The sequence below is a fragment of the Podarcis muralis genome, chromosome 1 (assembly GCF_964188315.1).
Source record: "Podarcis muralis chromosome 1, rPodMur119.hap1.1, whole genome shotgun sequence".
Taxonomy (NCBI): Eukaryota; Metazoa; Chordata; class Lepidosauria; order Squamata; family Lacertidae; genus Podarcis; species Podarcis muralis.
Genome location: NC_135655.1, coordinates 109,896,060 through 109,916,629, shown reverse-complemented (window position 1 = coordinate 109,916,629; position 20,570 = coordinate 109,896,060). Strand labels below are relative to the sequence as shown.

The 20,570-nt window shown below is 43.2% G+C and overlaps 1 protein-coding gene across 2 annotated transcripts in view; it reads left to right on the top strand.

The window, feature by feature from the left end:
* LRP2 (LDL receptor related protein 2) overlaps nucleotides 1-20,570 on the top strand; it is a 146,523-nt gene that overhangs the window by 68,601 nt on the left and 57,352 nt on the right. For both annotated transcript variants that reach the window (XM_077936987.1, XM_077936994.1), the window contains exons 24-39: nucleotides 455-571; nucleotides 1,924-2,301; nucleotides 3,148-3,162; nucleotides 5,125-5,373; nucleotides 6,807-7,018; nucleotides 8,030-8,214; nucleotides 9,629-9,857; nucleotides 11,052-11,229; nucleotides 12,113-12,241; nucleotides 13,969-14,135; nucleotides 15,484-15,627; nucleotides 15,790-15,899; nucleotides 16,496-16,673; nucleotides 17,169-17,382; nucleotides 18,611-18,850; nucleotides 20,035-20,223. In XM_077936987.1, coding sequence (XP_077793113.1) covers nucleotides 455-571; nucleotides 1,924-2,301; nucleotides 3,148-3,162; nucleotides 5,125-5,373; nucleotides 6,807-7,018; nucleotides 8,030-8,214; nucleotides 9,629-9,857; nucleotides 11,052-11,229; nucleotides 12,113-12,241; nucleotides 13,969-14,135; nucleotides 15,484-15,627; nucleotides 15,790-15,899; nucleotides 16,496-16,673; nucleotides 17,169-17,382; nucleotides 18,611-18,850; nucleotides 20,035-20,223 — 2,934 coding nt within the window. The remainder of the gene's footprint in view (nucleotides 1-454; nucleotides 572-1,923; nucleotides 2,302-3,147; nucleotides 3,163-5,124; nucleotides 5,374-6,806; nucleotides 7,019-8,029; nucleotides 8,215-9,628; nucleotides 9,858-11,051; nucleotides 11,230-12,112; nucleotides 12,242-13,968; nucleotides 14,136-15,483; nucleotides 15,628-15,789; nucleotides 15,900-16,495; nucleotides 16,674-17,168; nucleotides 17,383-18,610; nucleotides 18,851-20,034; nucleotides 20,224-20,570) is intronic.

The following is a 20,570-nucleotide window of genomic DNA, read 5'->3' as shown; positions in this document are numbered from 1 at the left end:
CGCCAGAGCGGTACCTATTGATCTACTTGCACTTTGACGTGCTTTCAAACTGCTAGGTTGGCAGGAGCAGGGATCGAGCAACGGGAGCTCACCCTGTCACGGGGATTCGAACCCCCGACCTTCTGATCAGCAAGTCCTAGGCTCTGTGGTTTAACCCAGAGCACCACCCACATCCATTTGAGACTCCTTAGGGTAGTGATAAAGCGGGATATCAAATCCAAATTCTTCTTCTTCTTCTTCTTCTTCTTCTTCTTCTTCTTCTTCTTCTTCTTCTTCTTGTACTTCAGGGAAATGGGCGATGCAAGCATTCCTCCTGTTCTCTAGAATCCCCAGGGATATATATTTAGTCGTAATCACTGCCTACCATGTTCTCGCTCTTAGTACAATGGCAGAGAAACTGTCCAAAAGCTTGTCACCAAGTGAAACCTGAGATAATCTTTCTTTTTTATTTTAGTTTACAACTGTAGTTCCAACGAGTTTAAATGTGCAAGTGGAGACCAGTGTATCAGCAATTATTACCAATGCGATGGTGTCTTTGACTGCAACGATCACTCAGATGAGGCTGGTTGTCGTAAGTACAGAACTGACCCAAGACATTTGGCTGCCTGAGGCAGAACAGCAGATGCCTGTCCTCCCAAGTCAAATTACTTATTACCCAAGTACTTGAGGGAGAAAATCCCATATACACCTCCTTTCCTCCTTGGCAGTAAAATACATCAATGATTGATTGAATAACTAGCAAATTGCTGCCCTTTAATGACATCCAAAGTATGCTGCCTGAGGCAGCTGCCTCACTCTCCATAATGACAGGACTGGTCCTGACTATAGGAACAGACAAGGTTCCCTGTTACTAGTGAAATATTATGAAGAATTGAACACGCTGGCTGCCGACAAGATGAGATGTCTGCAATAACTCAGCTTGAGGCGCATAATAAAGTGACATTCTCCAATAATAACATGACATGGGTTAGATCTCACATGTCTTCTGAATCCAAATTTGAGTCAAGATTTTGTTATACTGAACTGCTTTGTGTATAGTTTTAGAAACAATTCACACATTGAAAGCAACAAGAGTTTTCCTAATGGCTTCAATGAGATGTGCATTAAATTCCTTTTTTAAAAAATACAGGAAAAAAGAAGAAATATCAACACTATAATGGCTGCAAGAGGGAACGATGTTTGAACGAATGAAAACTCTTTTTATATGACTACAAAGTATCCATACCGCTTTATATTTTTAAGTGAAAAAAATCTTAAATCAGTTTACAACCAGCATCAAAACAATTCAAGAGAACATTCCAAAATAAAATATTATAGAAGAAAACAACATACAAAATACACATTAAGAGCAACATAATTAACAGGAAACTTAAAATATCTGAAACATTTCAAGATAAAACAGTACTAAAAGGAAGTGAAATATAGCATGCACATTTAAAACAGCATGCTTAGCAAAGGAATAAAATTAGCAAGAGAAAAACGTCCCGCACTTCAGGCAAAGGCCAGGGGATAGGTGCAAGCTTTTGTATTGAAGCATATCCAAAATGTTTGGTTATATTTTTATGTAAGTAAAATTGCTGCTGTCCACAGACATTAAATGGAATGTGTACTAGTCTCTGATATCTGTGTCTGAAGAAGTGTGCATGCACACGAAAGCTTATACCCAGAACAAACTTAGTTGGCCTCTAAGGTGCTACTGGACAATTTTTTAATTTATTTCGACTGCGTCAGACCAACACGGCTACCCACCTGAATCTAGTCTCTGCTATGCCATTCTGTCATGTCAAGGGTAGTCCTTTTGCAATTCCTCTTAATTTCCAAAAATTTGCTGCCCCTTGTGTCCAAAATGTGTGCCACAGCTCTGCTTTCTTTCCCACCAATGCGTGGACTGTCTCCCACATGCTTCGTATGACTATGTTTCAGCCACGAGGCCACCTGGGATGTGCCATCAGAATGAGTTCCAGTGCCAGTCGGATGGCAACTGTATCCCTGCCAACTGGGAATGTGATGGGCACCCCGACTGCGTGGATGGCTCAGATGAGCATCATCGATGCCCCCCCAGGACCTGCCCTCCTTCCCTTTTCCACTGTGACAATGGGAACTGCGTCTACCGTGCTTGGGTCTGTGATGGTGACAACGACTGCCGCGACATGAGTGACGAGAGAGACTGTCCCACTCAGCCTTTCCGGTGCCCCAGCTGGCAGTGGCAATGTCCTGGCCACAGCATGTGTGTAAACCTCAGCAGAGTATGTGACAATCTTGCCGACTGCCCTAACGGAGCCGATGAATCGCCCTTGTGCAGTAAGTTACTTTTTTTTAAGGGCAAATGCAGGATGGACCTGCAAGATGCCTGGATATTGGATGGAGCAGGAAAATCCTAGGGAAATCCAGCCTATTCTATTTTGCAGGGTCATTGTGAAAGGTAAAAAGGGAACATCTATATATGGAATCCTGAGCTCCTTGAAGGAAGAGTGGGATACTGACATAATAAATTTTAAAATACATAAAGGTCACAATGAAGTATAATATACTTGTTTGTACGGTAAACCTGCAACTTAACGTGGGGGTTATGTTCCAGGGATGGTGCCTAAAGCCAAAATTGAATATAGACAAAGCACATTCAGTGGCAAGTGGGACTGCCACTTTCTGTCTGCTTTTTAATTTAATTTATTATTATTTTTTGCTATGCACATAAAGTTGAATGTGGACAAGTTAAATGTGCATAAATTGTGGGCTTACTGTATATTGATTGCAATATCTGGAGCTCGCAATTGCATGGCCCCACCATAACTTGCAGGCCTTTTGCAACTGTGCAAGACTGTGAGTGTGTTCCTTATTTTCGGCAGTGCTTTGGTTGAGTTTAATATGTTAAATGTGTTTCAAACTTTGCTTATATCCTCAAATACTTGTTAAATTCACTGTCTATGAGATTGGGACATAATCAGTAGTTTCTTTTAATTAAAATTAAATTTCATCCGGTCTTTAATATTTTCTGTACAATTTCTAACTTTTATCTGATAATAATCTCAAAAAATGGCAAGCGGCCAGAAGTCGTGTTTGTGATGATTACTGTCAGTGTTGATTTACACTTAATCCTAACTTCTTTCTTTCTTTCCTCCTTTTTTTCTAATCAATGCACATTCTCAGATGAGCCTCAGCCAGGTATGAGTCTAAAGCATACTAGATTAATATTTTGACACCAAATTGCATTTGTTAGCTAAGGGCTTGTTTGCAGAAACAGGTATTCCTGAGAAGGTTTCAAAGACTGTGGATTTGGGTTTGGTTTCCCCCCCCCCCCCCTGAACCGACAAACTTTATTGAGGGTTGTTGAGTTGAGGAGGGAACTCCAGAATGTGGCAGCCATGTATTCATCCTCAACAGCTCAGTGGACTGCATTATTTCAGATAAATCTCCACTCCTCTCCCTTGGGCATCTTCAGAATTCTATGTGTGCATGCAAAGGAAGTGCTTTCACATATGCACATGAAACCAGCTAAATTTTCCGTTCTAACCATAGGCTCTTCTGCCACATCACATATCTCTGTGGAGATTCCCCCAACTTTCAGGATCATGTTGTGGGGTTTGGAGGGGCATTTAACAGGCTGAGGTAGAAAACAATTGCAGAAAACCCTTGTTACGTGTCCACCATACTCGATCCTCTCTATCACAGCCACAATCACTTAAAAAGGTTCAAAGGGGAGCCCAAAGTTCTGTACAGTGGAACCTCGGGTTGCGTATGTGATCCGTGCGAGAGGCATGTTCGCAACCCGCAGCGCCACAGGATGCGATTCAGCACTTCTGTGCATGTGCGAGTGCTGAAACCTGGAAGTAACCTGTTCCGGTACTTCTGGGTTCGGTGCATTGCACAACCTGAAAACGCACAACCTGAAGTGTCTGTAACCCGAAGTACCACTGTACTATCCATATGTTCTTGTTCTCACTTCACTTTGTCTTCAAATTGACACCTTGAGCTTGTGAGGGGATAGGAAGAAACAGCAACTCAGATTTAAGCTACACCAAACCTGTATTCTTCTCTCTGCATACCTGATTATGTAAAAATAAACCTCCAATTACCACAATTCCTAATTCTGGTATTAAACCGTTCCTTTTTATGTGCTAGTGGTGGGAGAGGGTGGGCAATCCAAGTTCTTTTTGAGCTTCTTGCAGCCTACATTTAGACTTCTAAATTGATCCATTTTTGTGTTGTTAAACAGCGGTGGGGAACCTGTGGTCCTCCAGATGTTGCCAGACTCATCAGCCTCAGCCAAGATAGCTGATGGTTAGGAATGATGGGATTTGTAGTCCATCAACATCAGAAGGTCCACAGGTTCACCACCTCTGCTGTAGATTTTAGACTTTACACTATCAGAGGGAAGTGACCTGCTAGAGTATATGAGTATGTTTGAAAGGATCATGAAGTAAAAAGCGAATTATTTTGACTTTGCATCTCATCATAACATCCAATACCATATTTACCTCAATTATTTTGTGGGGAGTGGGAGGTGGGGAGAACTCATATAGGCAGCAAAGGATTTGTGGTTCATTTGTGGAAACCATAGCTGGGACTTTGAAGTAATGTTTTCCTCATTATTATTTTTTTAAAAGCTAGGATGGCTTTCTGCCTATCAGTTTTCTTGCTATGCCATTTGAGGATTCTGAGCACCGGCTGTTATTTTCAGATGCCTGTTAGCTGACGATACCTTTCAAAATCTTTTCCTGCTTCTGGTACTACATGGATGGCATTTCAGCAATGACAGCCCACAGGAAAAGCAGGCCTTCCGTGCTGGCTATAAGTGTTAATACCTGCCAAATTGGCTCAGAATTTACCTCAAACATGTTAGTTATATGTATACATATAGTATACATTCCTTTTACTTATAACTTATTTAGTGCACTTGTGGCCCTCTAGATATTGTTGAATTCCCAACCTCCCCAGCCAGGGAAGATGGGAGTTGGGAGTCTAATCGTAATATATGGAAGGCCCCAGGTTCCCCAATCTCTCCTACTCCTACATAAGAGCAGGCACTGTTGCTTTGCATTTGTTACGACTCCCTTTTCTATACTTTAGGGGAATTGAGAGGTTTCCATACCTGCTGGTTTATGTCCCTCTCCCATTTATTTGCAGACCAGGAGAGCTGTACGGATAATAATGCCGGATGCACCCACGACTGTATCCAAGGCCCCTTTGGCGCTCAGTGTTCTTGTCCCTTTGGGTACCAGCTGGCCAACGACTCCAAAACCTGCGAAGACATCAACGAATGTGACCCTCCAGGGTTTTGCAGCCAGCACTGCCACAACGAACGAGGGTCTTCCAGATGTTACTGTGACGAAGGTTATGTGTTGGAACCCAATGGGAGGACTTGCAAAGTAGCAGGTGAGGAAGGCAAAGATAAGTCCATAAAGACAAGTGCACATGTAGATCCCCATGTCCCTAGCTATCCTGTGGCCTTGGCAAAAGTTTGTCCACTATTAAGTCACCTGAAACATATTAAGTAAGAAAAGGGGTGGCGGTGGGATTGAGCTGATGAAACTTGCAGGTGTTTCATTTGGTTGCTCAGCGTTTTCTGTTTAAATTCAGTTGTTAAAAATTAGCATAGTCAGTGGTCGTATTTAAATTGGCACGCAGTCAATGGTTATATTTATTTGCACAGAATAATAATAATTTATTATTTATACCCCACCCATCTGGCTGGGCTTCCCCAGCCACTCTGGGCAGCTTCCAACAAAATATTAAAATACGGTAGTGCATCAAACATTAAAAGCTTCCCTAAAGAGGGCTGCCTTCAGATGTCTTCCAAAAGTCTGGTAGTTGTTGTTATCTTTGACATCTGGTGGGAGGGCGTTCCACAGGGCGGGTGCCACTACCGAGAAGGCCCTCTGCCTGGTTCCCTGTAACTTGGCTTCTCGCAGTGAGGGAACCGCCAGAAGGCCCTTGGCGCTGGACCTCATTGACTGGAAGCCCTCCCTCTGTGCCTCACTGTGAATTATAGCATTTCACTGGAGGGGCCCCCTAAACCCTTTCTTTCTAGATGGCAAAGAGGAACTGCTGCCAGCCGGAAAGTACTGTATATAACATTTTTATTTTTTCTTAAATTTGCATACCGCCCTATACCTGCAGGTCTCAGGGTGGAACAACCAAATAACACTCCCTCCCCCCCAAAAACCCCACATTTAAAAAGGATATTGAGTGTAATCAGCCAAAGGCCTGGTTAAAGAGGAATGTTTTTTGCCTGGTGCCTAAAGGTGTATAATGAAAGTGCCGAGCGAACCTCCCTGGGGAGAGCATTCCACAAGCGGAGAGCCACTTTCTTCATGGACAGAACATTCCCATTCCTGTTTGTGGAGCAGAGGAAGCTGTCTTATACCGAGTAAAGACTCTTGGACCCATCTAGCATAGCATTGTCTAGGCCAGGGGTAGTCAACCTCTTTATACCTACCGCCCACTAGTGCATCTTTCTTGATGGTAAAATTTCCTTACCACCCACCAGTGCTCAATGGAAGGAGGATTCAGCTCGTGCCATAGAACCCCCTACTGCCCACCTAGAATCCTGAAACGCCCACTAGTGGGTGGTAGGGACCAGGGCGACAACCCCTGGTCTAGACAACCCCTGGTCTCATGCTTTACTGATTGAGCTATCCCTTAGAGGCCTCTGTAGCATTATGCTCTGCCGCTGAGTTCCTGTAATGAAATGAGGCCACTACTAGTCCAGGGGTGGCGATTTTATGACTGGCTTTTCCTCCAGCAGGTTTTTGTTTTTTTAAAAAAAAACTTTTGCAGAATTTACTTGACTTTGCCTGTTTTTGCAGAATTTGGGAATCTCCTCTTGTTGGTGGCAAGCCGTAACCAAATTGTTGTCGACAACATAACTTCCCACGCGCAGCACATTTATTCTTTGGTTCGTGATGGAAGGAACATTGTCGCGGTTGATTTTGATTCGGTTACTGATCGAATCTTTTGGTCTGACACCACACAGGACAAGATTTGGACTGCCTACCAGAATGGGACAGACAGGAAAGTTGTAAGTCTCTCATGGAATGCAGACATTGGTCGCATGTCACGATTGCATGGCGCCCCTGTGTGTGTGTCCACTTCTTCACTTGTACTGCAGCTAAATTCTTTACAGATGTTCATGAAGTGCACAGGTGTTGAAATGGTGGAGCCAGCTATTTTCATTTGTGTAATTCATGAAAGGACTTACTCCCATGGCAAACGCCATTGTTTGCATTCTTTGACCCAGTGGAGTGAATAGTGCTGCACAAAGGCATGTCCTGACGCCTCCGATTTCCCCAGATGTGGGAAATTTGACATCATAATTTGTGGTAGACCCATCTCTCACAGTGCCCTGCTTTAGCACTTGTTATGTACGTACGCTTTTGGGAAAGGGAGTAGAAAACAGAGCTCTGTTATGCACTGTGGGGATCAGCCTGCATGGCTGCTAAATGTTGCAGACTGGGTAGAGGATTTGCTTGTTTCATTTGATGTCTGTCCCTTGTTTCAATCCGCAAGGGTACCAAAGGCAGCTTTCATTTTCTGGATGCTTGCAAGTTTTTGAATGAATCCGTCTGTAAGGGTTTTGTACAGCAGTTTTACTTCCAGCACACTGCTGGGCAGATTCTTCCCGTAATAAAGGAAACAATCTAAAAATGCACAGGGCACTATATTTCCTAGTAAGTAATTGATAGTACTTGTGACTTTTGTTTACCCCTTTGCTACTGCCAAGTCCTCTTGCTTCTCTTGAGCTATTAATGTATCTTTAACATTACTCAAATACTATCCGAATATGAGAGCAGGCCAACTGCTTCCAGCCATAAGCCATTTGTTTGTAGTAGTTTTAGAACAGCAATGAATTGTTTCATTGCAGTGAATTAGTCTCTTTGGGAACATGAGTTACACAGCATAGCTCTCTTTTTGCTGTCAATAAGAACGAAGCTGCTCCTTTTCTTTTCCATAGACAGTTCATTAATTTTCACTCATTTTGGCTGTAGCAAACTGCAAGAGCACTAACTTGTTCCTTCATGGTTTCCGGCAGGTACTTGACAGTGGTGTTACCGTAACAGAAAGCATCGCAGTGGACTGGGTAGGCCGCAATCTTTACTGGACAGACTTCGTTCTTGAGACAATCGAGGTCTCCAGACTCGATGGGAGCCACAGGACAGTGCTGATCAGTGAAAATGTAACAAACCCAAGGGGACTAGTGTTAGATCCCAGGACAGAGTAAGGTTTTCTCCTTTTTTCAAAAGGCACCTTTCGACAGTGGGATACTTGCTTCCTTGGGAAGGGCAAATTAGCAAAGAATTACTGAATGAACAAACTGCAGTGTTATATTACCATTTGCTGGAATTTGTATGAGGTGTAGTAGTCAAGTCACTTGACCACATTCCCAGAAGTTGTCATTGAGTTCTCCTAGAAGTGTTGTCCAAAGCTTAACCTAAGCAGATTGAACAGATTGAAATCTGTGGGTTTTGGATCAGACTGGCTATCTTGTGCCACTTGACCACTTCCAGTTCACCCCATTGTTAAGCAGCTCCTTATACAGGGAATATGAAATTCATAGGACATTAGGTGTAGTTCGGGCTATGTTCTATGGTCCTCCTATTCCATAAGCTGTAGGAAATGGTCTGACCCAACCATGCCAGCCCAATAAATCCAACTCTTTGGCCAGCTTGGGTTAGTCATCATAGATACATTTAGCAAACACTTTTTATCGTTTGCATGGTATATTTGAAAATGCGTCAGCCACTTATTTACATAAGAGATTATTTGAAGAGTTGAGGGGCTTTACAATCCCGACTTTATATATTTTCCATGAACTAGGTTGTGTTAGTTCAATTTCAGAAACAGTGGAGCATTCTGGAGAGATAGCAGCTTGCTGGGCTTCCTCCAAGAGCAGAGATGCTGTTTTGCTTCAACCTAGATGCTATTTTTTCCCCTCCTTGTTTTCCATAGACAGTAAGTTTTGAGAAAAGGGGTCAAGGGACATAAGGAAACATGAGCTGAGACACCTTTCTCTGCATGTATTTTTTTGAAAGGGTATATGCTTCTCTCTCTCTTTTTTTGCAAATGCAGGATCTTTTCCTCCTTTGCACATTTTATAAACTGAGGTTTATATATCTTTGACTCCTTTGTTTAGAAGCAGTCAGCTCCACTTCTTTCAGGTCTGGGGTTCTTGTGGAAATGTATTGGTGTCGGAACCACAGCAAGCATCTTGACGAAGTCTCGTTTAATTAATATGGTTGCTTATTACATTTCTGAAGCCCTGACGAGGCTGATTTCAAGGCTGAAACTAGGGGCAGTGTTTGATGACAAGTGTTTCTGGGTAGGGCTGTCTGAACTCTGCCCTAAAAATAGAGAAATTAGGCAGAAAATAGCCCCATTTGGGCCCCAAGGAAAGCTGGGCAGGGGACTAAGGACAAGGGCTTGGCTTGCCTTAAGGCCACCTAAGTGAGCTCTTGGCAGAGGCAAGATTCAAACCAGGGACTTTCTGGCCCTTGGCTCTCTCTCTTAGCCATTACACTATAGCACCTTTCAATACACCAAAAGCAGCTTTTGTGAATGAGGTCCTTTGACATTTCCGACTGTACCAGTGGTACCATTGTTCCTGCGATCGTTAATCAGTTGTTTTCCACAGTGCTCACGTGATGTTCTGGACAGACTGGGGCCGGAATCCCCGAATCGAAAGAGCAAGCATGGATGGCACATTACGAACCACCATCGTCAGCAAGAAGATCTATTGGCCCAATGGACTTTCCATCGATTACCCAAACAAGCTGCTATATTTTGCCGACGCCTATCTCGACTACATTGATTTCTGTGATTACAACGGAAACAACAGGCGCCAGGTGGTGGCAAGTGACTTGGTATGAAAAGGGGAAAAAACAAGAAAATTGGCCGGGGGCGCAGGGTGTGACCATGGATTCCTGTATGGTGCAAATGGCTTCTGTGTTCTTCTGTGGTGAGGCAGCAGGTCCCAATCTTCTGACTTTACTCCAAAACTCTTGCGTCCAAGTCCAACACCTGTCCACTGCACCATGACAGATTTCTGGAGCCATTAGCCTACAATATATTGCTTAAAAGTCACTTATTAAAAAAAGTCCTGTGTCTTGCTGTCTAGTTCCTGTATGGGATGCAGTGCTTGGAGAGAAAGAACATAGGGCAACTTTGTCTTGTAGGTGTTGGCTTAAGGCTGACAAAGTCTATTGAACTTAAAAAGACTTAACACATTTGCAGAATTCAGACATCCCACCATATCATGATTTTTGGGACCCCAAAACATGGCTTAAATAAGAAGAGAACAATTCAGTCTAAGCACAAGAGAGCAAAACTGAGGAGTGAGGCTTATATGATTTCTTTCTTTTTCTTTTCGGAATAAATTTGATTAGGGTTTATAGAGAAAACTAACAAAACAGTATCAAATATTGTTTCCTCTGTTTTATCCAAACTAAGACTTTGATCTAAATACAATAAAAACATAAAGAAAAAGGAGGGGAAGAGAAAGAAATAAGGAGAAAGAGAGAAATAAAGAAAAAGAAATAGAAAAGAGGTTAAAAGAGAGAGTGGGGAATAAAATCCAGAAGGATTCCGTCCACTATTAACAATATTCACTTCATCCCCTCCAATATAAGACCCAACAAAGCCACTTTCTATAAACAAACATCATCTTCAATCCTCAAATCCAAATGTCATTATTTCTTTTTCACTCAACAGGTCAATGAGAGGTTTCCAGTCTTTAACAAATGTTAACAATGGATTTTCACTGATTAAACATGTTAATTAAACATGTCAGCATCTCTCAGCCAAGTCTGTTAATTTTAACATCCATTCTTCCATTGTTGGCAAGAACGGGTCCTTCCATCTTTGTGCATAGCATATAAAAGTCCCGCAGCCTGGAGTGATGCTTAACATTATTTCTCATATTTTATTGGGTCGTGGGAGAAATTATACTTGAGAGTAGATGTAGAGATTTCTGTGCTGTGCCACTTATTCTGGATACCAGTAACAACTGTAATAGCAACAGTGTTAAAATGAAACCAAGCCCTTTGCCCTTCTTTTAGGTGTTGCGGCATCCTCACGCCCTGACCCTTTTTGAAGATTTTGTATACTGGACGGACCGATACACCCACCGAGTACTTCGAGCCAACAAGTGGCATGGAAGAAATCAAACCGTGATGGTTTATAATATCCATCAGCCTCTGGGCATTGTTGCAGTTCATCCGGTGAAGCAACCGGCCGGTAAGCTCAGCCAGTTAGGATTTTGCAGCAGTAAAGCAAAACCACCCAGTGTAAATATTAGTAGACATCAAGAATATTTTGGATACTTCCAGCGATGATATTGGGCAAACTCTCCAGGGCCACAGCGCTAAAGCAGGGGTGGGAAAGAGGGTCCAGCCCCTGCAGGCCATTTTGACATGTGGGTGGGATTGTCCATCCATCAATCCCCTGATGTCACAATGATGTCAGGTCATCTATTTATTTATTTTTAAGTACAGGCGCAGCTCCAACTGTTAGGAGACCCTTAGAAAACTACTATTCCCAGCATTCTTTGGGGGAAGCCATGATTGTTAAAGCGGTATAAGGATGCTTTGAATGATTGGTGTGGATGAGGTTCATGAATACAAGGAGTTAAGAGAAAACAGACCTATTTAAAGGGCCTCATAAGCAGCTTTCCTTCCAAATCCCTACTGTTGTTCTAAAAGTCTAGGTTTCTTTTCTTTCTTTTTTTAAAAAGGTTTTTATTAGGGTTTATAAAGAAAAATGCAAAGATTATTGTCAAGTATCTTTTTTTGTCCAAACTAAAACGAGAAAGGATGGAGGGAAGGGGAAGAGATAGAGAAAAAGGAATTAAAAAATATTTAAGAGTGAGAGAGATTCTTCGTCTGTGTGCTATAGATAAACATTATTCACTCCATCCACTCAAGTATAACCTAAAAATAAAGGTTTTCAATGCAAACCAAGATTCTGAGACGCCATCAATAACTAGTCTTAGCTTGCTGTAAAAAGCCAGATGTGACAAACCAGTGGTCTTGCCTAATTCCCTCATTTCATATCATGCTACGCTACTGCTCTGCTTTTTTCCAATTTACCTTATCAGTGCTTTTATTTCTCTCTCTCCCAGGTATCAATTTTTGCAGCTCATCCCCCTGCAGCCACTTGTGCTTGCTTTCTGCATCGGGACCACGGTTTTACTCCTGCGCCTGCCCGTCTGGCTGGACTCTCTCCCCTGATCATGTGAACTGCATGAGAGGTGGGGTCACGGGAACTGTAGCTGGAGAGAAAAAGAAAACCACAAAACATGCCACTATCAGGGAAAGACTTCTCTAGTCCCTGTCTGGTATTTCAGCAGAGTATAGGGGAGCAAATCTCCCAGATTTTGTTGTTATCGTTTTCAGGAAACACTGTGCAAATGCAGTTTATAAAATTAGACCGCCAAACCTGAATCAGTAGGCATGTATTTTGAAAACATTTCAAACTTTGCGTTACATGCATTTAATATGTGTAGGACTCCACGTTCTGTAGACTTTTCTGCTGTACACTGAAAACATACTGTATTATTATAAATGTTAAGAGTTCAGTCAATTGGACTTGATAATGCACAAGAATACCTAACTTCCTTGGAGATGCTCTGGCAGGCCATGGGTCATGAGACTTAAACAGGATAGATTCCCATGGGATTTGAGCATCCTTACTGGATGCTTAACACTGCAATCCTATGCCTCCATACCTGGGACTAAGCGTCTCTGGAAACAGTGGTTAGGAGCCTAAGGTTCCCTTTTCTCTGGGAGAATGAGCTTCCTCAATGGAAGAAGTGATAGAAGGACTTCTTTCCACTGATGGAAAGAACCTTTTGGATCCAGCCCAGCAGGACTCAGCTTCTGAGTTAACATGCACTGCACAGTGGTTTTAACAGAGAAGAGCAGATCTTAACAAACACAAGTATTACACATTCTCATTCAGGATTTGGAAAGAATGGGGGGTGGGGGTGGGCTTGACCTTTTCCCCCTGCAGAGATTGATTGGGGCTGTAATCCGTGCTGACATTGTTTAGTTCAGCTTGCCAACAAGAAACTTTCAGCGACTGCGCTGAGTCGCGTTTTGCTTGCATTGTTTTCTTTTCACCACAGTGATATTGTTTAAGTCTGCACAGCTAATTGGTGGAGCCAGTATTGCAAACCATCACAATGACAGAAAAGCGCAATGTCCCAAGCAGCACTGTTTTCTTGTTTTTTAATCATCGCATGGCAGTTTGATCCATGATACGCAACCCTTGAACATTTTTGTGTTTCCCTCCTTTCACTGTGAAGCTGTTAAAACCATTATTATTTTTTGCTCCCCACCCCCTCTTTTTTAAGCAGTAGAGCTGTGTAGTAGTACGGTGGTCTGGGTCTCTTAATATGCAAGCAGTTCAGAATTTCAGGACATTTTGAACATTAGGCCTCTGCGATAGGCCGCATAGATCTCTGAAGGGCTGTGTGGGGAGAGGAAAGTATCTGCTATTGGAGTTGACTTCGTGCTGCAAGTAAAAAAATAGGGCAACGGCTGCTGAAACGCAGAGTAGCTGCAAAGGTGACAAAGACTTGAGTCTCTCTTGGATGCCGATTTCAAGCGGACTGCTCCAAAATTAGTGCTTTGAGGACATGGATGCCTTATAGGAAGGGACCAAAGCTCAGTGGTGGAGAGACACACCTTTTAATGTTAAAGGTTTCAGGTTTTGATCCCAGGCATCTCCATTAAAATGAAATAAAAATACCTTGCAGCGGAGCCTGGAGAGCCACTGTTAGTCAGAGTCAATAATACTGGTCTGGATGCACAAATAATCTGACCTGGCATAAAACGTTCTACTGTGTTCATACGTGTGTTTCAATGAGCTGACTCCCCCCCCCCCCCCCAATTTAACAAGCCAGAGGATTACGTTTTCTTATTTTTAGGAAATACAGTAGAGTAAAATTTTGCTGCTTGTCATGCTGTTTTGCAGTCGAAGAGCCGTTCCTTATAGCCGTAAGAGATAACATAATTTACGGCATTTCTCTGAACCCCGAGGAGAAGACCAATGATGCAATGGTTCCAATAGCAGGAGTGCAGAATGGATATGATGTTGACTTTGACGACTCGGAACAGATGATCTACTGGGTTGAAAATCCAGTAAGTAAAATGCAGTTGCTTTGTATAGCTGTTGGTTGGAAGCGCTCTGCTTTGTAAAACTGGTGTAAGGGATTGATGCTTTAGCCAGTTGGTAGGCATGATGACTTTTATCTGCAGGGCAGCCCCAAATGGCTTATTGTACTTTGCCTGTTTTGCCACCCTGTGCTTGGCAGGTAGGCAAACACCATCTTGTGAAGCAGGTCATTCATTGCAATCTATTACGAAAGCCGAATTCATTATTTGGCTTGCTTGGAAGAGCTGCCAAATGTCAGGCCTGCAATTTTGTTTAAAAAAATATTTTATTCTTAACTGCACTTGTGACTCATATTTTCGCTGAAAGAGCCCCCTGTGGTGGCAAACTATATCAAGGTCGCATTCATGCACAATGAGTTGCATTCAGCTAAGTCGTGCTCAGAGTAGACTCACTGAAATTAACGAACCCAAATTAGATGTGTCCATAAGCTTCAGTGGGTCTACACAGAGTAGGTCTAGCATTTAAACCACATGGTTTCCCCCAAAGAATCCTGGGAACTAGTTTGTGTAGCTCTCTGAGGGGTAAACTGCAGTTCTCCCATTGGCTCCCAGTACGTTTCCGAGCACAATTCAAAGTGTTGGTGCTGACCTTTAAAGCCCTAAACTGCCTCGGTACAGTATACCTGAAGGAGCGTCTCCACCGCCATCGTTCTGCCCGGACGCTGAGGTCCAGCGCCGAGGGCCTTCTGGCGGTTCCCTCATTGCGAGAAGCAAAGCTACAGGGAACCAGGCAGAGGGCCTTCTCGGTAGTGGCGCCCACCCTGTGGAACGCCCTCCCACGAGATGTCAAAGCGATAAACAACTACCTGACATTCAGAAGACATCTTAAGGCAGCCCTGTTCAGGGAAGTTTTTAACGTGTGATATTTTAGTGTATTTTTGGTTTCTATGGAAGCCGCCCAGAGTGGCTGGGGAGGCCCAGCCAGATGGGCGTGGTATAAATAATAAATTATTATTATTATTATTATTATTATTATTATTATTATTATTATTCTCAGGATTCTTTGCATTTGGAGCCTCCTTTTCTCTCTACCCCTGAGTCTTTACATCACTGTTTAGGACTGGCACATTTATTTTCATTTATAAGACAGTAGCTGCCATCCTAAATACACTTCCTTGGGAGTTTGTGCAGTGGGACAAACTTCTATGTATAGAAAGTGTCTAATTTGAGGGCTTTATTTTATTTGGTTCTTTTTTACATTCAAGTTGTAGTAGACCAAAATATTCCTCCTTAGAGCTTGTAACACTCTACAATACCCATGTGCAAGACGTTCATGCTTTTTCTACTCTTGGCATTTGTTTTTTTCTATCTTCAGGGGGAAATTCATAGAGTGAAGTCGGATGGAACAAACAGGACAATATTTGCCCCAGCATCTATTGTTGGTTCCCCTATGGGCCTTGCTTTAGACTGGATATCTGGAAATCTGTACTATAATAACCCTGCCACACAATCCATTGAGGTAAGCCATTATTATCTTCAGGATAACAATTTTAGGATCAAAAAATATTTGGTTTAACACCTCAGCTAAGTTGCTTACAGGTTCACTGCTGTGCCAACAAGTGTGCAAATTGTGATTTAAAGTGCCTTTCTTAATTTCTGTGCCATACGGTTCGTTTGGTAGGTACTGACGCTCCACAGAGAAGTAATTTATCGAAAAACACTAATCACCAATGATGGTACTGCTGCAGGATCTGGAAGGCCAGTTGGTATAACCTTGGATCCCATTCACGGGTAAATTCAATAAATTGTTTCTGGCTCTATCAAGGTTTCATATTCCTGGCTACCAGGTTTGTGTCCCAGGGAGGTCACTTTTCTGCTTTCCTGGTCACTGGATCCCAGACTAGCTGAGACTAGCTGAGACAAACCAACTCCAAAGCACAGTTTATGAAGTTGGCTTCTTTCAACTAACCATACTTAAATTTAACCACAGTTTCGGGTTTGAACAGCACATTAAACTGAGGAAGCTTCCGGTCTCTTTGTGAGGGAAGCGAAAGCCAACAAGCCTGAGGGTTACTGAGGCTCCTAATTGTTGTAGCACTAAGCCATTCGGTTTAGCATTATGTCCAAACACCACTTGTAGTAAAACACGTCGTTTTGTGCTAATATAAAATGAGGGGTGTTGTTATACACGCTAAATAAGAATTCCACAAAGCAATTCTATGAAGGCCTACTCAGAAGAAAGTCTGAGGCCATAGGAGCCTGCTGTTAGGTCGGTGTGCATAGGATTGCAACCAAAATGCCAAAACTCTAAATCCGTACACACACACACATTGGTTACTGAAAACCCTCATTTCTTGCTTGATGATTGAAATAACGTTACGTTGCAGGAAGCTGTATTGGACGGACCATGGAACTGACAGTGGGGTCCCAGCCAAGATTGGCAGTGCAAATATGGATGGCTCAGGTATCCAAACCCTCTTCACTGGTAATCTGGACCATGTGGAGTTTATCACCATTGATATCAAGGAACAAAAGCTGTACTGGCCAGTCACAAGCACCGGAGTGGTATGTATGCACATATAAACTTGGGTATGTTTGTGTGCCTGACTTCTGCTACTTATCACAGCCAAAGAGTTATGAGTTTAAAACAGAAATGATGAGGTGGTTAACGTTGAGGAGGGAAGAGATGGATCCATCACAAAGTATTTAGTGTGCAGCTTCGGGTCGCTCCGGAATAAATTCTGCATTGCAAATTTTTAGCGGATGATTAATTTCTAGAGTTAATAGGAATGCTTAGCAGAACAATTCTGTGAATGTCTACCCACGGAATTAAGTCCCATTGTATCCAGTGGAGCTTTCACTTCTGTTTATATGATCCAAATGGTTTTTATTTGGGATGACTTTTGGGTTTTTCTGAAAACCGTTCAGTCATAACTGGGAGGGAGGAGGAAAATTAACTGCCAGACCTAGATATACTTTAATTTCAGGCATGGAATTCTTGTGGGCAGAGATCTGACTTCGCAGTCAGTTGTAATACAGTCCGTGTCCTTTACCTCCTAGATTGAACGAGGGAACGTGGATGGCACTAATCGGATAACGCTGGTTGTTCACCTTTCTCACCCGTGGGGAGTGGCGGTCTATGGTTCTTTCCTGTACTACACTGACCGGGATTATGAGGTCATTGAGCGGGTTGACAAGTCCACAGGAGCAAACAAAGTGGTGTTGAGAGACAATGTTTCAGGACTGAAATGCCTCCGGGTGTATTATCGAGACAGTGAGTATAAGATGTCACCTGTGAGAAGGTTTCACAAATTCCTAATTTTGAATTGCTGTTGAGCTTGTTCCTCAGCATCAAGTACAATGCTTTAAATAATAGCTAAATAAACAAAAATCCAGAGGGAACAAGTCTTAACTACAGGTTTTTTTTTTACCTGTGCAGGTAAAAGCATCAGATTACTGAATTGGGGTTGGGTTAGCTATCCAGATTGAGCTGGGGCATTGGAAGGAAAAACTTTTCATTTCAGCTGTACATTTATTGTCGTTTGTTGGTTTATTTTAAAAGCTTTTATCAAACCAAACCAGCCAGTTTTGACTCTTGTGGAACCTTACAATTTTATTTTATTTTTAAAACACCCTATCAAATCCAGTAAAGTTATCAGAGTAAAATAAAATAAAATCTCACTTGCTTAAAATGTAGCAGCCTCAAGCAACACTCCTGCAGCCCACTGCGCCATGGTCACAGACAGCAAGCCCACCTGACTACCTATGCTTCCATCATTTTACTAAGGACAGGTAGAGAGATTTCCAAGTGGGCTTCCCCGAGAAGAGAACTCCACAACCACGGCCCTAGGTTACAAATTGCCAAATATAATTCTTCTCTCATACATGTTTATTGTTAACAAGTTGGTCCATATAGTGGGAGTTTAATTCACTTGCGGCAATCTGTTGTTACTTTTGGATTTCTTTAAAAATACGTTTTCTTTTTTTACTAGTAGCTTTGGAAGGTTCTTATTTCATTTACAAAGGGACGCGGGTGGCGCTGTGGGTTAAAGCCTCAGTGCCTAGGACTTGCCGATCGTCAGGTTGGCGGTTCGAATCCCCGTGGCGGGGTGCGCTCCTGTCGCTCGGTCCCAGCGCCTGCCAACCTAGCAGTTCGAAAGCACCCCCGGGTGCAAGTAGATAAATAGGGACTGCTTACTAGCGGGAAGGTAAACGGCGTTTCCGTGTGCTGGGCTGGCTTGCCAGATGCAGCTTGTCACGCTGGCCACGTGACCCGGAAGTGTCTGCGGACAGCGCTGGCCCCCGGCCTATAGAGTGAGATGGGCGCACAACCCTAGAGTCTGTCAAGACTGGCCCGTATGGGCAGGGGTACCTTTACATTTACCTTTTATTTCATTTACAATCCAAGATTGCCGTCCCCTTTTTTGTTACTGCTTCAGGGTGCTCATGACTCGCTGTTAAATGTTGGTTCCTATGTATTCTTCTCTCTCCCTGCTTTATAGATTCTGCTGGTTCCTCAAACGGCTGCAGCAACAACCCTGGGACTTGTCAGCAGCTGTGCCTGCCTGTGCCTGGTGGGCGCTTCTCTTGTGCCTGTGCTACTGGGTTCCAGTTAAATCCGGACAACAGGACTTGCTCCCCTTACAGCTCCTTTGTCGTCGTTTCCATGTTGTCTGCAATTAAAGGCTTTAGCTTAGAGGCATCTGACCATTCTGAAGCCATGGTCCCCATGGCAGGAAGGGGTAGGTTGAGATTACAGGAGACGAGCAAAATCCTTTTATGCTTAATGCCATAATCTACTGTTGCAGATGGATAATGCCTTCTGTGTCTTTCCTGTAAAACGCGTGTATTTAATGTCCTGAGACTAAAAGTCAAGTGCGCAAACCAGCTAAACAGAAGCGTTTCGATTTAAGCCAATTTATAAATAGGCTAGAATCTACAAAGCCTGGAACATGGGAACAGAGGGCAGATTCAGATTCTAGTAATTGTATAGCAGTGCTACACAGGGAGACCATAACACAGGGATGCTGCTGGACTCCCAACTGCCTTCCTCCTTGACCATTGGCCATGCTGGTTGGGGTTGTATTCCAACAGTATCTGGAGAGCCACAGGGCCTTCCTCTCTACTGTAGCATTTTAAATGTCCTCACCAATCATATGCATAGTTTCTACACAATTGCTACAGAGTGGCAGTTGTCCATGTTATTGGGACAAAACACCTTGATAAGTGGTTTCAGGTGTTAAATACTCTCTTTGGAACATCACGTCAGCATGTCTGTAAAGGGTACAAACTCAGGTGCTGATTGAACACAAGGAAGACTTCCAGAAGAGAGACCCAGGAGAGCTGATGCACCAGGAATAACCTAGACTGAGATCTTATTAAATAGGATCTAGGCCAGTGTTTCCCAAACTTGGGTCTCCAGCTCTTTTTGGACTACAGTTCCCATCATCCTTGACTACTGGTCCTGCTAGCAAGGGATGATGGGAGTTGTAGTCCAAAACCAGCTGGAGACCCAAGTTTTGGAAACACTGGCAGATGCTACAGCCTTTTCTGGCTGTTAGCCAGGCCCTGATCTGGACAGGCATTTACACAGACTTCCCTTTCCTTCTGAGAAGCCTTGTTTGTCTAGTTGGGCACTTTTCTGGTGCCTCGAGTTCCCGTCTGGCTCATTGTTTCTTTTGCTATTGTATTCCTGAGGTTTTCCACCTTGTGGTCCGTGATGTAGCTGGAAGTTCAGGCAACCAGTATGGAGTCCTCTGGTGCCACGACTGGAGTGCTGGCATGCAGAGGCTCTGCTTGAACGGTGGGCTCCTCAGAGTTGTTGACAGTGTCAGGGTTCATTGGGACCTTAGCTTTCCCATTACCTAAGCAGTGCATTTTAATACAATGAATTAAACGACCTGCTTCCTTACTCACTATTTTTCAGGGAGAAACGCGCTACATGTGGATGTCCACATGCCTTCTGGTTTCATTTACTGGTGTGACTTCAGCAGCAGAACTCCGTCTCAGAATGCAATACGCAAAATCAAGCCAGACGGTTCTTATTTTAGGAACGTCATCACAGATGGCATAGGACTCAATGGAATCCGTGGTATTGCAATTGATTGGGTAGCTGGTCAGTATTATTGCTGCTTAACAAACTTGTTTCTAATACTTATCTTTCAGAAGCACTTATGCCAAGAATCAAATAACATGAAGAATAATTATAGTGACCCGTTAAAGCAGCGATGGGAAACCTACAGCTTAAGGGTCAAATGGAGCCTGGCAAAGGTTTTGGTTTGACTCATGAGGCTATTTCGCCCAAACTGTGTCCTGCCCACCTGTCAAAGTTGCCCCGCAGTGATGGGAACAAATAAGGATCCATCCTATAGAGGAGAAGGGGGAGGGGAGCCTGAGACTCACTGGTGCTTGTTCCTGTAATGTTAAGAAATGGTTTAGCATTACATACGAATGGGGGCAAAT